A 21,132-nucleotide genomic window follows, 5' to 3' on the forward strand; every position below is an offset into this window, starting at 1 on the left:
GACAGCAAAGGCGGTGCTGGCTGCAAGATCCAAGCCAGCCCACCCAGCTCCTCCAACTGCCACAGCCTGCACGTCTCCAGCCGCCGCAGCCTGGCCTCCGGTGTTTCCCGCGCCCGCTGCCGGCGTGCAGCTCCCCGAGTCTCCTGCGCCCGCTGCCGGCGTGCAGCTCCCCGAGTCTCCTGCGCCCGCTGCCGGCGTGCAGCTCCCCGAGTCTCCTGCGCCCGCTGCCGGCGTGCAGCTCCCGAGTCTCCTGCGCCCGCTGCCGGCGTGCAGCCCCCCGAGTCTCCTGCGCCCGCTGCCGGCGTGCAGCTCCCCGAGTCTCCTGCGCCCGCTGCCGGCGTGCAGCTCCCCGAGTCTCCTGCGCCCGCTGCCGGCGTGCAGCTCCCCGAGTCTCCTGCGCCCGCTGCCGGCGTGCAGCTCCCCGAGTCTCCTGCGCCCGCTGCCGGCGTGCAGCTCCCCGAGTCTCCTGCGCCCGCTGCCGGCGTGCAGCTCCCCGAGTCTCCTGCGCCCGCTGCCGGCGTGCAGCTCCCCGAGTCTCCTGCGCCCGCTGCCGCCCCGCTGCCGGCGTGCAGCTCCCCGAGTCTCCTGCGCCCGCTGCCGGCGTGCAGCTCCCCGAGTCTCCTGCGCCCGCTGCCGGCGTGCAGCTCCCCGAGTCTCCTGCGCCCGCTGCCGGCGTGCAGCTCCCCGAGTCTCCTGCGCCCGCTGCCGGCGTGCAGCTCCCCGAGTCTCCTGCGCCCGCTGCCGGCGTGCAGCTCCCCGAGTCTCCTGCGCCCGCTGCCGGCGTGCAGCTCCCCGTCCCTCCAGAGTCCCCTAGTGTCCCTCCAGAGTCCCCTAGTGTCCCTCCAGAGTCCCCTAGTGTCCCTCCAGAGTCCCCTAGTGTCCCTCCAGAGCTCCCAGCTCCCGCAGCAGCCGGCGCTCCGCCAGGGCTCCCCGAGTCCGCTGCCGGTGCGCAGCTCCCCGGTGCACCTCCCGAGACTCCAGCCGGCCTTCCTGCCGGTTCCACGGCCTCGGCTCCGCCCGAGCCCCAGTCTCCAGCGCCTGCAGCATCCGGCGCTCCGCCCGAGCTCCCAGCGCCTGCAGCAGCCGGCGCTCCGCCAGAGCTCCCCGAGTCCGCTGCCGGTGCGCAGCTCCCCGGCGCTCCGCCCGAGACTCCGCCCGGCCGTCCTGCCGGTTCCCCGGCCTCTGCTCCGCCCGGCCGTCCTGCCGGTTCCCCGGCCTCTGCTCCGCCCGGCCGTCCTGCCGGTTCCCCGGCCTCTGCTCCGCCCGGCCGTCCTGCCGGTTCCCCGGCCTCTGCTCCGCCCGGCCGTCCTGCCGGTTCCCCGGCCTCTGCTCCGCCCGGCCGTCCTGCCGGTTCCCCGGCCTCTGCTCCGCCCGAGCCCACGGCCTATGCTCCGCCCGAGCCCACGGCCTATGCTCCGCCCGAACCCCAGTCTCCAGCGCCTGCAGCAGCCGGCGCTCCGACCGGCCCACCGCGGCTCAAGCTCCGCCTCCAGCGTCGCCGCCCACCGCGGCTCAAGCTCCGCCTCCAGCGTCGCCGCCCACCGCGGCTCAAGCTCCGCCTCCAGCGTCGCCGCCCACCGCGGCTCAAGCTCCGCCTCCAGCGTCGCCGCCCACCGCGGCTCAAGCTCCGCCTCCAGCGTCGCCGCCCACCGCGGCTCAAGCTCCGCCTCCAGCGTCGCCGCCCACCGCGGCTCAAGCTCCGCCTCCTGCGTCGCCGCCCACCGCGGCTCAAGCTCCGCCTCCTGCGTCGCCGCCCACCGCGGCTCAAGCTCCGCCTCCTGCGTCGCCGCCCGCCGGACCTCCCACGAGAGGTCTACCTCCTGTGCCGTGGACGGCCCCCGGAAGGGTTTTTTGTGTTTGGATTCCTGTTTGGACCTGGGTTTTGTTTTCTGGACTCTGGCCCTCCTACCGTCGCCCCTCCGCCCACCCTGTTGGGATCTGGTTTTGTTTTCTGGACTCTGGCCCTCCTGCCGTCGCCCCTCCGCCCACCCTGTTGGGTTGTTTTTTGTTTTTTTGGACTTTTCTTGTTGGGCGCCTGGTAGTCGCCCCTTGAGGAGGGGGTACTGTCATGATCCGTGTTTCTATGTGTTTATTTTTGAGTTTCTGTGTGATCCTGTTCCTTGTTAGTCCTGTCTCTGCGTCTTTCCCCGTTGATTGTCTCCCAGGTGTGTCTCGTTCCCGTGATTACCCCGTGTGTATTTAGTCTCCCCTGTTGTCTGTGTTCTTCGTCGGGTCCTTGTCAATTGATGTCACCTGTCTCCGTGCTGCCAGTTTTCCTCGTGCTGTTTCCCCGCTGTTCCTTGTTGTAGTTCTTTGTCATTAAATTCATCGTTTTTCATCATAACCTGGGTCTCAGCGTCATCTCCTCACCGCTATCAACCACCGCTCATGACAGTAACATTTGAAGAGTTAAAGTAGAACTAAAATTAAATAAAGTCCTTCATCTTTATTCATTGTAGAGAATCCGTCCGTCATTTCAGTTTAATTTTTCATGTTCACATTTCAAAGCTCAGCGGTTTTAGATGATGGCAGATGAATCTCGTTTTCTGGCGGGTCGGACTGGCATCAGGTATCGCACTCTCTTCCAGAAGCGCGAGCTGCACTTGGAGGCTGTCCGTGAGCCCTTCGGCCACCTGATGGGGGCGCTCTGACGGATCAGGTGCTGCAGGCCTGGAGGAAGGTGCGCGTATCCTTGTGGCCCCATCTCTCCGAGCTGGATCAGAATCACACTTATCTCTCTCTGCACCAGCGCGTGGTGAAGCCCAACCTGGAGAATATTTAGACCACATTCAGTACACCGGTTTAGAAAAACACAAATATTTTATTATTTACGACGTGCTTGAGCCACGACCAGCCAGCGGTTCATAGAAGGAAAAAGAGACCGTGGCCGTTGTAGACTACTTCACCTCAGAGGCAGTTGTTGCTATGGTACACTATTTATCACGCTTTATATTTTTTTCTTTGGTGCATTACTCACAACCCTCCCGACCCCACTAAGGGACAAGGGTGTAAAGAAAATGGATGGATGGCATTACTCACATCGGTTTTGACATTTGCACAACAGTTAGTGTATTTTTAAAGCGGTACAAATTACAAAATTTGAGTGATATCCTGCAAAAGCTTGTTATTCACAGTTCAGTCCGCAAGTTCAATAGTCCATGTCAATGACAGCGTCAGCGAAATGAAAAGTCCCGACACCATGACTATGAATCAGAGGGTCAAATGGCCTAAGCTGGACTTCATTATGACATTTCTCTCTGGAAAGGTTTTCTAGTGTGAAAAAAAGCTTAAAGTACTACTTGAAAATACTCAGCAAAAGTAGGAGACGCTGTTTGAAATATAGAGCTACACGTCGCTGTGTTTAGTGAATATGATGCTTCACTCCTGGGCAACATCGACGGGTGAGTGCTGTGTTTTGTTGTCCATTATGTACCAGTTGATTGGAAGAATTCAGACAATTGGCTGTAAGTTGTTCAATTTGACGGTAATAATTGATATTTGAAATGTTTTGTGAACCAAAGGTGTCACTTTGACCACAAGTGTTGCTGTTTAGGTCTGTGTGTCAACGGTTTCAAAAATGCGGAGTCTGAGTTGCAATCAATAAAAACCGTAAGTGACTGTGGGTGGGTGGCTCATCATTGGCTCCAGCTCCTGTTTCACACAGTACATTAGTAGTGTGAGACCTCGTCTTAACCTCATTTGACCTTAGAGAAACTGTTCAACTTGGGAAACACTTTTAGGAAAATAACATGCAAAGAATTAGCTTGACTGATTTTGACATCCCGTTTACAGGTCTTGTAGGAAACAACTCATTCAGCTTTGATAGATATAGTTGATTTTGACGGACATTATGTAAGGAAATGATGTTCAAAAGCAGCAGAGAAATGTATGGAAACAATTGATTTAGGATGGAGCTTCTAAGAATGAAATTACAAATGTTGAATTTTCTAATCAGAGAAATACATCAAAGCACCTGGAAAAACTGTAATATGAAAATATTGAGTTGCAATGTGATCTGCTGCCTTGGCATTAGCATTGTAAACATGTATATTTAAGTTGAAACAAGAAGAATATGAACTGGATTAATCCCACTCCATGCCCTTTGACCCCCAGACTCTTACCTGCCAGTCAAACCCAATGACTGAGGTTTGGTCTGAGGTGGGATTTTCCATCATCTCAGGTCCTGATCCTGGTGTCAGGATGACCATCAGCCTCCTGCTTTGCTTAATGCAGCTCTCCACCAGCTCCACACGATCTGATGGATCAGAACAATACTTATTAGTTCAAGTGCATTTCATCCACTGATGCGCAATAATCCTAACTCTTGATTCTCTGTATTCACACCCCTTGAACTTGTTTGATGTCTTTCTGCTGCAGACAGATGCTCTATAAGTGGACCTGAGGACAAACAGGCTAAATTACTGACCTTCCCCCGGTATGTCGTCTCTTCCCTGGATGAAGAGTCGATATCCACACTTTTCTTCCAGAACCGAGGGCAGAGTCTTTGTGACAAAGTTGCACAGTTTGTCTTCGGTCTCCTTGTCTAAGCTCTGTGTCTGATAAACCACGTAGGCATCGTACATCTTCATATCTGGGTCACACAAACAACAAGATCTTTAAGATTCCCATTCAGCAGGGAGTGACTTGTTCTGCTAACTTAAATCACAGTTGCCTTAACCTGCTTCCTGAACTGTTTACCTCTCCTTTAAGACAACACACAGTAAACCCAGCTCTTCAGCCTCTTACACTCTAAGCTCAAAGTTTGCCTTTTTTTGTTTTGTTGAAACTGCACTACTAAACTACATGCAAGGAAAAACAGCTATCATGTCTGATGAGTAACTGATTACAGATCACGATTTGGATGTGGTCCCATTAAACTTCTTGTTTTTTTTCCTCACCGCCATATTATTTTCCTTTTCAGACCACTTGTTGAAGAGCAATGGGGAGATTCTGAGGCAAACCTCTGAATGTTGCCAGACATGGGCTGTGAAACTCCCCAGATGGTTTGAGGTAAATTTGAACTATTTTTAGCTGGTCGTCTTCCTTTAGTTTTCCACTCAGTTTGATAATGTTAATTTTAGACCAAGTGTTTCTTTCTTAGTTGGTATTGATGAAGAAATACCTGGCAGTTCTTGATAGACTTAAAAACGTTCTCGTTTCCTGGGTTGTTCTTGATCATCGTAACCAATTTCATTTAATCTTGGAGTAACATTTTGGGTCATGATGGTTGAAACGTGCAGACAAGTCAAGCAATATAAATTAAGTTAGCATTTTCTGTGATCAATACGCTGCCAAAAATGTCATATTCAAACTTGTGCACTACATTTTTGTTTCTCAAATTCTTTCAAATTGTTGTATCATCACTCCAGCCCAAAGAAGAATGGTTCAAATTAACCACGAAAGGCCCAAAATGAATGTGATATTCACATAAAGTTAAAACAGAATTGTATAAAAAGCAGTTATTTAGCATTGTTCAGTTTTGTGACTGGTTAAAATACTGATAAGTGACTTAAATTCAGCTTATTTATTTGGAGCCTTTTGCTTCAATTGATAGAAATCTCCAGGTTTCATCTTTTGAAGAAGGAAAACCTTGACTATTTCGTACCTTCATTGCATCTTCCTGGAGGGAAGTAGGGCCTGAACAACAGAGCGAGGTCAATGGCAAAATATTTCACCAGCACAGCGGCGAACACAGCAGTCACAAACACACACACCCCCGAAACGATGAGGGGAATGATGGACTCTGGAAGACAAATATAAAGATGTTTCAGCAAGATTCATGACAAATCCAACAAAACTCAGCTAAGAACAGAAATTAATTGAGCGGATTAAGCCAAATGTTCCCAGAGAGGTCAGAATACCGATGTCAAGGCCACCCACTGGGATTTAGAAATCAGAAAAAAACTATTGAAACTTATTTGTTTACTTAAGTGCTTTTCTAATAAATGTAAATGGTAGCCAATTGATGCATGAGTGTGATGGGCAAAATGCAAAAGCCTCAATGCAACAGCAAAAGGTTACAGAAGTCATGCTAAACGCAAATGTATGCTAAAACAGAAACTAACTAAATCAGAAATTATGACTTTGCTTGCATGACTTTCGTTAACATTGATTGCATTGTGGCTTTTTGTTGTTGAATTGTGCCTTTTCCTGTTGTGTTGCGGCTTTTGCATTCTGTTGACCCTCCGTGGCCACCGTAGCAGGGTAGTGACGTGACAAGAAAACTAAGAGATTAGTCAGAAGAATGAAAGAGAATAACAAGGAAACTGAGGAAGGAGAATAATTAAGAGAGAAGCTACAGTGAGACTAAAATGATCTGAAATCCAAAGAACAAAACCTGGGAAAAATCTAAAGAAAATAATATACAGAAAACTGAAGACAAAAACAAACTAAAATAGAGAAATGAACTAATATGGTAACATCTTAAACAGAGAAATTGGCAGATTTTGACAAGAACAATGGAACTTAAAAGAAAATCCCGACCCAAATATACCCAGATATGACAGAATGCTGATTATTGATTCTACATTAATTACTTTTATCTTTGATTTAGTTATATATATATATATATATATATATTTCTTTTTTTTTTTTGCAACATTAGCATAGTATCTCTTGTGACATAAAGGATTATAAGCTCCTGTAAGTCATATCTTAGACCAGAAGTTGAAAAGTTTAGAGGAACATCAGAAGGAAGATATGGTGACACTAACCTCTTTGCTTCAGAATTAAAGTTACAGAGTTTCCTGTATAAAATCCTGAGCCGTTACACTTAAACTCCTTCTGGAAATCTTTTGCAGAAACCCTTTGGATGGTCAGGATTGTTGTGGAGAAGGTTCTCTTTGAAGGATCCTCAACGTCTCTAAGAAATAAAATAATGTTTCATTAAAAGTTGTACAAACATCAGTGGTGTATAAATACTTACTGAGTATTGACTTAATTACTAGGACATCAATTTAAATGTCAGTTTCCTTAATGGATATTTAATTAACTTTCCTTCATTTTTCTAATACATTATTATAAAATACTCTAACGGTACACTGGCTCCCCTCAGGAAAAGATTAAAATTCAGAATTTTCATCTAAATTAGCCACAGAATAGTTGACATAATGTTCAGACTTACAATGTGGTGGTCTCGTTGTATCCGTCCATCTGCTTCGCTGGGTTTCCATTAATCCACCATGTGGCCTCACAGTCCCGTTTTGCATTAATCCCACAGTAAACAGTGCAGTTCAGCTTCACGCTGGAGCCTGTTGAACACATGATGGTTTGTTACATTAACATATAGTTTCCATTCACGGTGTGTGTGTGTGTGTGTGTGTGTGCGTGTGTGTGTGTGTGTGTGTATGGGTGTGTGTGTGTGTGTGTGTGTGTGTGTGGGGGGGTGTGCGTGTGTGTGTGTGTGTGTGAGCACTGTTGCTATGCAGAAAGAAGGTCCCAGCCCAAAGTTTTTGAATGTTCTCCCTGTGCATGCATGGGTTCTCTCTGGGTACTCCGGTTTCCTCCCACACTCCAAAAAGGTTAAATGGTCTCTAAATTCTCTCTAGGTGTGAGTGTGTGTGTGCATGATTGTGTGTCCTGTGTGTCTCTGTGTTGCCCTGCGACAGAACAGACTGGCGACCTGTCCAGGTTTACCCTGCCTCTCGCCTGAAATGTTAGCTGGAGAGGCACCAGCAACCCTCCTGACCCCACTAAGGGACAGAAAATGGATGGATGTGTGTGTGTGTTTTATAACAGTGTTTTATTTCTACTGAAACCTTAATCAGTAAAAACGTTTGAGTTTGACTTTATTAAACATGGTGTAATAAAATAATAAACAAACTTATATACAAACAAAATAAGTTTAAAACAAAAGCAAACAAAGCAAAAGTGTAGAAATAATACAAATATCTCTCTAAAAAATGTGTCCATAACTTCAGATGGTAAAAGGTTAAAGGGAACATATTGTTTTATGAATGCTATTTAATTCAATAAAATATTCACCTTAAGCAACAGCTATACTAAAACTAAAGTTGTGTGGAAAAAACAATATCAGACGCCATTAAATGTTGCATGTTTGGTGCCAACAAAATTGTGTTCATTTTTATTATTTTGTAATTTATGCTAATCGGTGCTACTAGATGGATAATGACTATTTAAACATGGCGGCACAAAATAAACTTCTGTTAGCAACACAAGAAATGAGAAAATCCATCCTAAGTATTTTTTTAATCAGTGAATTTTCACAACTTGCCTGTGATTATAGGAGGGGAAATAACATTACAGCATAATTATGCCCCGTTACGGTTTAAAGCAAAGCATCAGACCAGAACTCACTAGCAGTCGGGACTCGAACTTTAAGGGAGGGATTTATAGCCTTTCTAATGTTTTAAGCTGATTTCTTACCTTTATCAGCCAACTGCTCCTTGCTGGTTGGAGAGACAATTTCTACATCTGGAAAGATGGCTGTTTCTACAAGTGAGCAGAGTTGAAATGTTTTCACTGTGTTGTGCTTTGTTAGGCACTGCAGAGTGCTGCATTAAGAACAAAAACTATACATATAAACTGAAATCAACTAAAGTGAGAATCTAATACAAGTTTGATGAAACAAATGTGACAAAGAAGCAAAAACAGAATAAATCAGTGGAGGCAGCAAATACTTTTTCACTTCACTTTATGTTTATTAGGGCAAAACACATTCCTGTCTTCATCTGAACACCCAACAGTCTAAAAGGACTCACCTAAAGCAAAAAGTCTCCTGGAACCAGAAGAGTTGTACAGCTTGTGGTTGTGAGTCCAGGTACATATGCAGGTGTAGATGTCCTCATCGTCTTTTGTTGCATCATTTACCCACAGGCTTTCTCTGTGTTGATCAGGAATGAGTTTCTTGCCCTGCAATAAAAACAAGACAGATGTTAGAAACAATGAAAAAAAAAGTAAAATATAATCTTCTGTTAACATTTTAGAAACTGACCAGTTTTGCGATGTGTTTTCACAAAATAAAGTAATCAGAGATTCCCTTACCTTGAGCCACGTGAAATTCCCGTTAAATGTTTTACATGTGTCTTTAACAGGCTGCGGACAAGGAATGTTTTTGTTCTGGTCAGAGTTTTTGATAGATCCATAGGTCAGATTCTCATGACTTGTTTCACTGAAGACCTCGATCTCCAGATGATAGTAGAAACATTCACCTGATGGCTCAATGTGCCTGTGGAGAAAGAAACATTCACAGATAAGCTGAAACATCAAAGAAGAAAAATGATCTTGTAGCCTAGAAATACAACAGAGTTAAAATACAAAGCTACATTAATAAATTTTCTAAAGGTCATAAATGCCCTCAGATCTGTGCTGTGACTAAAAACAGTTAATTTAAGAGTAAAAGTGCAACACACTACCTATCCACGGGCCAATAAGTGGTACCAAGGTATATTAATCAGTTTTAAAAGCTAACCAATGACATTTCTCATCATATAAAATTAAATCTGAGAGATAATGTCTCAGTGACCTGACTTTTCTCTGGATTTTTGCTGACTTCCCGGATGACTGGAGGCCGCTGCTCCTTTCTTTCATTTATAAGAACACCAAATTTGGTTGTTTGAAACTATCTCTGGTTGCTTAACACACAGACTAAAATAAGAGGAGCGCCGCCCGTCACTTCACTGTGTTCTTAAGCATCAGCTGGTAAACCAGGGGCAGTGTGTCTACTAAGCCAATGACTTGCAGACTAGCTACAGGAGCAGACTGTCTTATTAACCTCACCAACTACTATCAGCTTGTGGACTAACAGCGTTATGCTATTAAACAGCATGACAGCAAAATGGTCACAAATTTAGCTTTTTGGTCTGCCAACACAATGTTGCTATCACTAATAACACAATCTCTGGAAATTCCCCTTATATGTGGGAAGTTTCTGCACTAAAACCATCACTTCCTGCCTTGATGTGGAGATGGGAAAACTCACTTTTTTCAGCAGAGAGACTCAGTGCAATGTCTCTCTGCTTTTGTTGTTGTGGTTGCTGAAGCATTATCTGTGTGTATGATAAACTGAGCAATTTTAAAGTTTCCAATAATAAGTGAGTAATTTCTGGTGTTTGTTGAACACCTATGGATGCTATTTTGACTTTGTCTGCTGGCACAGCTAACCACAAAACACTGTAGGTGCCCACTGTTTTTAGTTCTTCCTGATTTACTTTAAGCTCTCCTGATTAATAGTCTGCCTCCACAGGTTACAGTAAATCCATTGTGCTCAAAAGGCCTTGAAGGTCAGCAAGGATGAAAAAAATGTTTTTGAAAGTAACTAGTAGTAAGAAATGAGCAACAGGTTGATTGAAGTAAGAGTGATGTACTGTGAAATCTTTGTAAGGTGTACTTTAAAAATTTTATCAATGAAGGACTTGTAAGATGTGAAAATAGAAAGATAATTATCTATGTTCTTGACTTGTTGCTTGAGAATTTTAGAGAGAATCTGAAAATCTGCAAATGACGGTTCATTAGAAGACCTCAGAAGAACATTGACATGCTGAAAAGGTTGTTGTTATCACCAGGGAGAGAATGAAAACATGCAGGATGCCGGCCCTCCAGAACCCACTTTGGGCACCACTGCTAAGCACATGCCATGAGATTTATACTATGCTGCATGTGTTTTGGTGACAAACATGGCGGAATAAAGTTTACCAGATCCAGACTGTAACATCAGAAATGCAGACAGCATATCACAACAGTAACAGGACTTTTGGGCCTGTCATGCCCCAAAAGTCCTGGGGCATGACAGCAAAGCAACTGGGAAGAACAAGAACTGTTATGGCTGCTTGAGCCTGCAGAAGTGGCTGGCAACAGTGGATCAGTTGACTTCTCACAGCTGGGAGATATTCATGTCCAGGCAGATGGTCACGATACGAATAATGACGCATCATTTGATGAAGCAAAGAAAAACTAAAAAAAAAAGTTGCAGTTTGCCTGTAGTTTTAGCAATGGCAGAGGAGGAACTGAACAACCCTGTTCAGTCAAGAGTTGGTCACACCTCCAAATACTGAATTAGCATTAGCAGCTGCGTCGTTTGAACTGCCACGTCTCTCTTTGCAGATGAGGACGGTTGTTTACAGGGCAGGCAACTTCCGGTGAGCTTTGTAGATTCGTATTGGTGCATTACCCATGTCATGGCCAAATGTTGGTGTTTGGGTGAAATTTAAACTTCAACAGTGTCCATCCCTCCAGGATGCAATCGTTTCTTAATAGCTGAGACCCTCTGTACGAAGCGAAAACGGTAACTTAGAGACGGTTCCGTTCACTGATGCGTCTTCTGGAAATCAGATGGGGGTAGTCAAGGTGGGTACTTCATTGTTTTAATGGACGACAATGGTTGGCTTTCTTTCATTTAATGGCAGTCAAAGGGAATTAAAATTATTGTCAGAAGCACACCTGCAGGTAAAAAACTAGCTTTGTCTGTTGCCTGAACTTAATAGTACTGTACATCTTCCACACAATTGGTGTCGCTGATAACTTCTCCCTTGTTGATGCACTTAAGTCAATTAAATGTGTTGCAGAGAAAAGGCTTTGCTTGGTAACCAGTTCAATTAAAGTGGTGCAACTAAGAAAGTTCAGTGTTACGTGTTGTGGTCTCAAATAGAAAACCAACAAAGACGGATGCATCCTCAACCTTAAGGCTCTTGATAAAAGGCGTCTTCAGTTTGCCAGTCGCACATGTAAGGGGTTTCATACTCTTCATTATGTTGGTGATGAACATGGCAGAATAAAGTTTACCAGATCCAACAGATTAGTTATTTTTACTGACTAACAGGAAGCACAACAATTGTTGTTTAGCTCATCATTTCTTGGTTCTTTAAATAAATGTAATCTTGCCTCCAATTACACACTGTTGCTGTGCAGGTGTGCAGAAAAACATGCACTCAGAAAGAATATGGAAACTATTTTTTGTACATATACTGTATACAGTTTTAGAACCTGTGGATTTTGTTAGTCACAGTTATTCTGTGCTCAGTTCACTCCTTTGTTTCGATATTCATAGTGTTTGTGATTGTTGAGTCATCCCTGTATTTCTCTGTTGTCATTATGTTCAGATGTTTCCTCTGCATTTAGTATTTTACATAATGTGTTGTTTTGTCTGTCTTTTTCCTATGTTGGCCCTGCAGGCTTTACTTGTCAGTCTACATCAGGTGCCCCAGATTATATTCCTAAACCATTACTACAAATCAGTTAATTAGACTTGCCTGATCATTTACCTAGTAATCCCCCTCCTATGTATTATTAGTATATGTATAATACTTTTGCCTTGTAGTCAAATCCATTCTTTCACATTTTTCTTTCTGTGCATCACCGTGTTGCTCTCCCTTTGTTTTTCCACTTGTAAGTAGGTTTAAAAATCCTCTCCTAATGATTCTGCCAAGCGTTTGCCTTTAAGGTACAGGCATTAGTGAATGAGACAGATTCAACTATCGGTATTATTCATAATTCCTGTGGGTTTTTGACTGTGAAGCAAAGAGGAAAAAAAGGAGAGAAAAAAAACTCATAGCATATAATTACATGATGTTAATAAGACAGTTAAAAGTGGCCGTAATTATAAATGTAATCTAAATGGAGCGATATATACTAAAATATTAGGTTTTTTTTTTCTATTGATGAAACTATTAAAATAGATAAATAAAAGAAGCTGTTTTGGGAAGTAAGCTGCTATAAAGGATGCTTTAAGTGAAAGGACAACAGGAGGACAAACCCCAGGTAGGCACCATATTTGTGTCATTTGTGAATGATGTCAAGACTTATATATTTTCAGAACCTTTATTTCAGACAAATTATGATCAATAAATAAAACCTAGTACAAGTTAGGGCTGTGAATTCGGTTCAGAATGTTTTGGCGATGAACTATGAAAGGGAGTCAGTTCATTTTAATCTGGCTGAACGGAGGTACTTCAAACACATGACCAGGCCTAAAGTTTAACATAATCTATTAATTTCCTCATATTTAAATCCATGTAGCGTTAATATTTCAATGTAGCACCACACATGACAAAGCAGCAGCTCCAGATCTGAACATAAACAAATATTCTTACCTGGCAGAATAGTAACCAGCATCATCAGCGCTGATGTTTAATAAAAACAGCGCTCCTCCATGGTAATGTATCCTGTGTGTCTCGTCTGTGGTGATATTCATGACCTCTGTGCCGTTTTTGTACCACGTAATGTTTTCATCAGGCAGGTTGGGGTCATCCATGTCGAAGGGCACATAATAAAAAGCTTCACCTTCAATAACTTTATATTTTTCCTTGTCCAGGTGAAAGCAGGAAGAATTTGATGCTTCTGAACATGAGGGGAAAGAAGAATGCATAAAAACAAGAATGGTCAATATTTAATGGAAATGCACTACAACATTTAATTTTACCTTCTTTTGGCTACCCCTTTGCAAAGCTCTTTGTGGAACTGATCTTTTAAAATGTGCTTTATAGAGGCACTTTCACTCTCTTTCTTGCTTAATTAAGGATTTAGGGGATTCAGATTCAGATTTATTTGTGTCATAAAAGGGCAATTAATGTTACAGCAAATATAAAAGCTAAAAAACAAAGTATGAAAGTAAAAATAAAACAATAACATACAAAAAAACATCAAATATAAATCAATAAATAACAGGAAGAGTACAGCAGCATATTTCATTGTTGATCAACAGTTGCTATGAACACTAACAATCAGGTGTGAGTCCCTCTAATTTCTCATTCTACCTTAAATGAGAAATTTAAATTTCTAAATGAGAAATTTGTGCAGAAACAAAAGAGTTTGTACCTGTTCTGTTACTTTTTATACTAGGATAGCGGTTATCAACGTGGGCGGTACCGCCCCCCAGGGGGCGTTCAGAAGACGGCAGGGGGCACTGACGGAATTTTTTACAAAAGGGGGGCGCTGGGATGCGTTTGGGGGGCGTTTGGTCGAAGGTAAACTTTACACCTTAAATACACAACAATACCAGTTTAAACTTTGAGCAACTTGCTAAAACTGTGTTGTGTAACATTAAACCATGCTTGGCTGCAACTGTATAGATGGCAGCTATTCTTCTATTCAGTGTTTGTTAGCTTCTTGGTGCAGCTCCGTTCCTGCTACTGGTAGCTTCACCGCATCAGTTCAACATTACACCGGTTGATGACGTTGCCGAGATTCACTTTGTCTGGTATTTTTCTACATATGTTTTGGCAGTTCTGTGATCATGTTAAGCAGCAACTTATATTAAAAGTGTTTTATTTCCATTTGAAGGCTGCCCGCTTCCATGAAGGACAACAGAAAATCGCTCTTATAAACATGTAATTACTAAAATCACGATACCCTCACTTTGTATCCCTCTGAAAAATGAACCAATTTAAATAAAGAAATCCCTCCATGGGTGCCCCCCAGGGGGCGTTCAGAAGACGGGCACATAATAAAGGGCACATAATAAAAAGCTGATACCTCGCTTTCTAGCGAGGTATCAGCTTTTTATTATGTGCCCTTCGACATGGATGACCCCAACCTGCCTGATGAAAACATTACGTGGTACAAAAACGGCACAGAGGTCATGAATATCACCACAGACGAGACACACAGGATACATTACCATGGAGGAGCGCTGTTTTTATTAAACATCAGCGCTGATGATGCTGGTTGCTATACAGTCAGGTAAGAATATTTGTTTATGTTCAGATCTGGAGCTGCTGCTTTGTCATGTGTGGTGCTACATTGAAATATTAACGCTACATGGATTTAAATATGAGGAAATTAATAGATTATGTTAAACTTTAGGCCTGGTCATGTGTTTGAAGTACCTCCGTTCAGCCAGATTAAAATGAACTGACTCCCTTTCATAGTTCATCGCCAAAACATTCTGAACCGAATTCACAGCCCTAACTTGTACTAGGTTTTATTTATTGATCATAATTTGTCTGAAATAAAGTTTCTGAAAATATATAAGTCTTGACATCATTCACAAATTACACAAATATGGTGCCTACCTGGGGTTTGTCCTCCTGTTGTCCTTTCACTTAAAGCATAGAAAGCGAGGTATCACTTTCAAGCGATACCTTGCTAGAAAGTATCACTACCATTAACAGCACACTGTAAGCACGCTTACAGCACCGTTAACACTGGTGCTGTAAGTGGTCCAATATGAAACGGGTGTGATAGAACAGCACAGCACTTTTAAATTTCAATAATCAGAATACCGAAATTGTTTCTGTTGTTTCAAAAGGTTTATGTCAGTCTGCCTTTTCCCCATCGATACGCTTCCCCACCGCCCTGCACCTTAAGGGGTAAAAAAAAAGACGCGCACATTGTGCAAAACTCTGAAACAGGAGAAGTGGGACATAAAACGGAGCGATGAACTAGATGTGAATTATGGCATAAAAACAGAGAATCTGACGCTGAACAGTGAAAAATCACATGATGTGAAACACATGATGATTAGGCGGCGCAGCAGGTGATGAGTGAAGCGTCAGTAAATGATCAAATAAATGTAGCAACAGGAAACTAAAGTGGACATAGCAATAAACCAACAGAGGATAATACTAATCAAAGGAAACTAAATGGAAATGAATGAAGAACAAAATGCAAGAAGAAACTAAGAAGCTAAAGTAAATACAGAGGAATAAACTGGTATGGCAAGACCTTTCGAGCAATAATTAATACAGAGGACTGTATGGCAAGAATAAACAGACACTATTTCCAGATAAAAGGTAAAATAATATTGTTGAAATGTCATGGATTTGTTGAGACCATATCTAGTACTGATAATAAATATATCTTACAGACCATAACAGTAAAGAACTGATCACTTATTTTATGTTTTTAATTAGATTTGATATATTTATTTCTTCAATATTATTTTTCATGTCAGTGTTAATGTCATCAGGCTGATGACTCCATGACATTTTCAATTTGACTCATTAGGATTTGATTAAGAACCAGATTTGTTCTTTGTAATTTCTGTCCAGTAAAACTATAATCTATAATCAATAGACAGGTCTATATAAAGATATAATCCATGTTTCTGTCTCATATCTGTATGACATTAAAAGGACGTGGAACTTTTGTTTTTCCACTGAAAGCTCTGGTTTTCACAATAAATGCCATGTGGGTGAAATTTTATGGATGGTACTCTGATGTCCCATTCTCCTGAAGGCAGCACAGTGCTACACCAGAAACTGACAAACACTGAAGAGAAGAAGAGCTATGATTAATGTAGTTACAGTTCTATCCATGTTTTAATGTTGCAGAGCTTAGTCGTTTTGCAAATAGTTCAAAGTTTAAACTGGCATGTTGAACATCTTTTATCTGGTCATTTTGTGGAAGATTTAACAACTAGAAAATGACACAGAATAAGAATATTTTTCCACTCTGATTGGCTGCTGATAGGCCTACAGATTTTAACTTGAACGTTCATTGCATTTTTCGTAGACACTTGTGAAAATAATTTCTATTCCCATGGCTTTTTTGTTCTCTGGGAAATTATTTTTGATGATAAATACAGAAACAAGCATAAAAATCAAAACATCTACAATAGTGATAGTAATATTAATGATAAAATAATAGTCAGTGCAAAGTAGCCTGCAAATTCTTTGGTGGTGGTGGTGGTGGTGGAGGGGGGGTGGGGGGGTGGGGGGGGGACCTGGATAAAGGCTAGGGGGGCGCTGGGCTGAAAAAGGTTGAGAAACACTGGCCTAGCAAGGCTGAGCTGGAGGCCTGAAGGCAGAAACTGGACCTCAGCATGTGAAGGATGAGGGCTGTCAGCAAGAATGGCTTTAGTTTTCCTGATTATCTGTTTACTAAGCAGTTCTGTAAGTGAGAATTGTTCAACTCCTAACTCCTAAGGGCATTTTTTGCCCTGATACTAAGATTTCCAAGCCAACCTCTGTTTGCTTGGAAGACAGAAAAAGTCAACACAAATTCAGTATATGATCTATAAAATAAGATCATTGACTTATCAACTTGAAACTGAGGGTTTTCTTAGACAAAGCAATCTTTGTTGGCCTTTTTTTTTGCAGGTTCTCTGAATAGCAGGTAAATTTTAACTTATTATCCAAAATAGTCCTGAGATATTTGTAGTTTTCTACCGTCTCCACTGTTTGACCTTTAATTACTGTTTGATTTGTGTTGTGGTGCTTCTGTCTAAAATCAATGCACATTTGTGCATTTAGGGGAGTTACCATGAAGGGGTCTAAGAGATGACATCATTCCCAGAATATTTGTTTTTCTCTGTTATTTGTCATCCAAGTCAGTTAAAACAAACTTTGCTTTGTTTCCTTTAAATTTGCCCTCTGGTGTGCATGTTCACATTATGAACTGTGTCTCTCATCATAAGCCATAAACTCTGCAGTCACATCACAAAGCTGATGATATTTCTTACATCTTGCATCTCATTCCTCTAAATGATGAAGAGTAATAACTTTTTTCTTTTGTCTGTGTTCTTTGTGCACACACTACCTGATATCCCATCAGATGTGGACATCACCATGACGACGGACAGGAGAAGCCTGGAGACGTCCATTAGCTGAAAGAGACAAAGTTCATTCTCAAACTGTTCAGCTCTTCAAATTCCTGTCTGCTTCTCACGGATGTGGCTTAAATAATCTTATTTTTCCTCCGTCTCACAGGTAGATTATCTTTGACAACAGGAAAGTTCATCAGTAAGTTTTCTCAGCAGATGATTACGATCTGTGCAGTTACAAAATCATTTTCCGAAGGACGTTATCAGAAATCATGTTTCACAAACTAGAGAACTGCAGAAACCTTGTCCTGTTTTTTTTCTTTGTAGCTATAAATACAATAAACCAGAAGTTGTTGTCAGTAAAAACTCAGACACTTAATGAACTTTCACTGCAGTGCTACAACAGAAAACCTGTTAGCAGAGAAGTGTGAACTCACAATTTTTAGATTGTGCAGGCTGAGTCTCATACTGTCCTGTTTCAATTCTGGATTTGACTGACAGTGGTTCAAATTTACAGCAGGTATTTTGAAAAAGGGACAGAGTGATGTAACTTTATACCACTGACTGAACTAACGAGGTGCTGCTCATTTCCTTTGTCGGCGGTTTGAGTCAACTGTGGCTTCACTGTTGTGATTCATCGACGCAATATCTGGATGATCAGTGTATTTCAAACTGTTTTTCATTTTAACTTACCATACTCAATAATCACACACAGCTACCAAGACTTTCACAGGATGTCTTCAGCGTGGCTTTCGATTGCACTATTCTACTAGTTTAGAGTTCAGTAAACTTTTGAAATAATCCACAATTTATTTATGAACATCTTCTAATCCTCAAGTTCTACTGATGCTTTTGTGTCAAGACGTTTTTTCAGCATGTGAAAACATTAATAATTCTACTAAGAAATTCAGGTTTTATATTAGCGTCCATGTTCGGCTGTTTATGTAGCTTGTCATAAATGGATGGGTGGGGTTATAACAATGCTGTGTTTTGTCTCTCTGTATTGACTGCATATCTATAAAGCAAGTTAACATCTGAACAAACGGGTTCAAAGTGTGACAGACGGATCTGTTTTGTTTTCTTGAGTTCTCATACGGCTGAATGAGCCACATTGCCCACATTAAAAACAACCACAAGAGAAAAAAACCCTATTTGGAGGATGTTGAAAAGCCTTTAGACGTCAGGTCTCTGTGTTGTCGTTTGATTTTAATATCCAGTCATTCAATACAGCTGCAAACACAAAAGCTTAGATATCAAAAGCTTTATGCATTTTGATATCTAACATCTGCAGCTATTACTTAGTTACCCAAAGATTTGCTGAGAAATAAAACTCACCAGACTGAGATTAACTGTTTAAAAACACCAAACAATGGCTGATTTACTTTATAAGGACAACACTTAAATATGTAAAGTTATGAACAAAGTCAAGTATTTTAAAGACTAAAATGAAAACAATATTACAAGTAAATGCCACTATAACTAAATGTCAAATTGAGCCAGTCATTTTCCAAATGTTTTTCTTTTTCAATATAAAACTTGTGAAGTTAGTAAAAATGTCAGAACAGGCAATAACAGAGCAATGATGCATGTGTAAAAAAAAATCTCACTTTAACATTAACTTTAGGTGTGTTTATGTGTCGGTGCATGTTTTGGTTCAAATGTGTCCAATGTGACTCACATCGGTTAATGTTTGCAGAAATTTTACTCAAAAGAAGCAATGCAGTATGATTAAATTACGCAAGGAAAATTAAAAAGTACAGTCAAGGAAAACTACTTATAAGTATTTTTCCCAAGCAGTTCCTCAAGTAATTGCAACTGATTAAATTTAACTAGTACTCACCTTTTTGAAATAAAATATCTTTAAACAAAAGTTGTATTTGTACCTAGAGTCAGGTAGTAAATAGTTTCATTTACTTGAGTAACTTTTTTTTGAAAAATTTAGTTTTAGAAGTATTTCAACCACACTGTACTTTTTACTTTTACTTGAGTAATTTTACCATGAAGCATAGCTAATCATACTTGAATAATATTTCTGGATTTTCAATCCGCAGGAAACATGTTTCAACCAAAAATTCACCAGACACAGATGCACACCTGCAGTTTTTTGTTAAAAGTTTGCAATTTTTATTGAAAGAAACTGATTTGGAAACATCTTTATTTGTCTAATTTTGTTATTTTTTTTGTTACTTACAAGAATTATTGTCATTTTGGTCCTTAAAATACCAAAACCTCCACTTAACCTTATATTTTGGTCCGTCTGATGATGTAATTGCTAAATATTAGCTACGATAATCTCTTACTTAGTACTTTGAGTATGCTTTTTACCAAATAATTGCTTTACTCTTACGTAAGGTTACTTTTTTACTTTTAATTCTAGAGTAAGAATATGTTGAAGTAGTGCTACTCTTACTGATGGACAGTTTTCGGGTGCTCTGCCCAGTTTTCGGGTGCTCTGCCCACCTCTGTCTGCACCTCAATCGTAACAATAAAACTAGGAACAGTATATTCTTGCCTAATTCACTAATTATAAGAAGCGTTTGATGATTTTAGCAGCCCGCTCGTTTGTATAAAAGCACGCAGTACACGACCGCATGTACATTTAACATAAGTTTCTGCTTACCTCAACGGCTCAGGCTGACTGACTTCTGAGAAAAGTTTGCTGCCAGCCCGAGCTCTTATCTTTTGCATCAACCCTCCCCTATTGCTAGAAAAAAAAAAAGAAACAAAGAAACGGAAATATGCGCGCGCTCACGCCAGAGCTGCTTAGAGAGCCAGAAGAGGAAGAAGAAGAGCAGCAGGAGCGCAGACAGCGCTGGATGCGATCCTGCTGCTCCTCTCTCTTTGTGGAAGAAGTTCTTGACAGTTTACGGTTCTTCAGCCTGACTCACGGTTCTCTCTTGTTTGCAGAGCGCTGTCCTGTCTTATATGAGCCGCGTGCTGGTCTTAATTGGCTTGTTTTCCTTCCTGGATGTGAATTAACCGAGGAATAGACCTGGCCACGTTCATGGGATTCATGAAGTAGACTACACCGTGAATCTCATGCAACCATACACGCCTAAAAATAGGCAATGTCCATCTGCAGAGTGAACACACACTAAGGCTACACTCTAAAAAGTGTTTTTGGATGTAGTCAGTTTTTTTTTCTTTACATTAATCTAACTTAATTACTTTGGTTTATTAATGACAACTTACTTATTTGTGTTCGATTAACTTAAAATTGAGAAATCTAGCTAACTTAAATTCACTTAAAGGATCTTTTTACTTTGACTTTACTTGAAACAATTGAGTTCAATGCCAGTTTCGTGTCTGACCAAGTCAATTTACTAAGTTTTTATAACTTAATAAGTCATTCTTACTCAAATCATTTATTAATTGCTAAATATTACTTACGATAATCACTTACTCAGTACTTTGAGTATGCTTTTTACCAAATAATTGCTTTACTCTTACGTAAGGCTACTTTTTTACTTTTAATTATGAATATGTTGAAGTAGTGCTACTCTTACTGGAGGACAGTTTTCGGGTGCTCTGCCCACCTCTGTCTGCACCTCAATCGTAACAATAAAACTAGGAACAGTATATTAAATAATTCAAATCTCTTTGACTTAATTCAACAGAAATTCAATTCAAACGTTTAAGTTGTACCAAACTAAAAATAAAAATGAACTCACATTGTACTTAAAGTACAGCTAGAA

At 41.4% G+C, this 21,132-nt stretch overlaps 1 protein-coding gene across 1 annotated transcript; it reads right to left on the minus strand.

The window, feature by feature from the left end:
• Positions 1-1,680: 1,680 nt before the first annotated feature.
• Positions 1,681-20,124, minus strand: il1rl1 (interleukin 1 receptor-like 1). The gene is made up of 12 exons (XM_081600333.1): positions 20,058-20,124; positions 17,434-17,500; positions 13,047-13,293; positions 9,004-9,187; positions 8,721-8,871; positions 8,386-8,451; positions 7,124-7,250; positions 6,714-6,862; positions 5,606-5,743; positions 4,427-4,591; positions 4,122-4,255; positions 1,681-2,767 (listed from the first exon to the last, which is right to left on the minus strand). Exons 2-12 carry the CDS (start codon positions 17,495-17,497, stop codon positions 2,519-2,521), a joined length of 1,674 nt encoding a protein of 557 aa, XP_081456459.1. The 5' UTR covers positions 17,498-17,500; positions 20,058-20,124; the 3' UTR covers positions 1,681-2,518.
• Positions 20,125-21,132: the final 1,008 nt, after the last annotated feature.

The sequence above is a fragment of the Poecilia reticulata genome, chromosome 2 (genome assembly GCF_904066995.2).
Source record: "Poecilia reticulata chromosome 2, P_reticulata-male-v2, whole genome shotgun sequence".
In the NCBI taxonomy this organism is placed as follows: domain Eukaryota; kingdom Metazoa; phylum Chordata; class Actinopteri; order Cyprinodontiformes; family Poeciliidae; genus Poecilia; species Poecilia reticulata.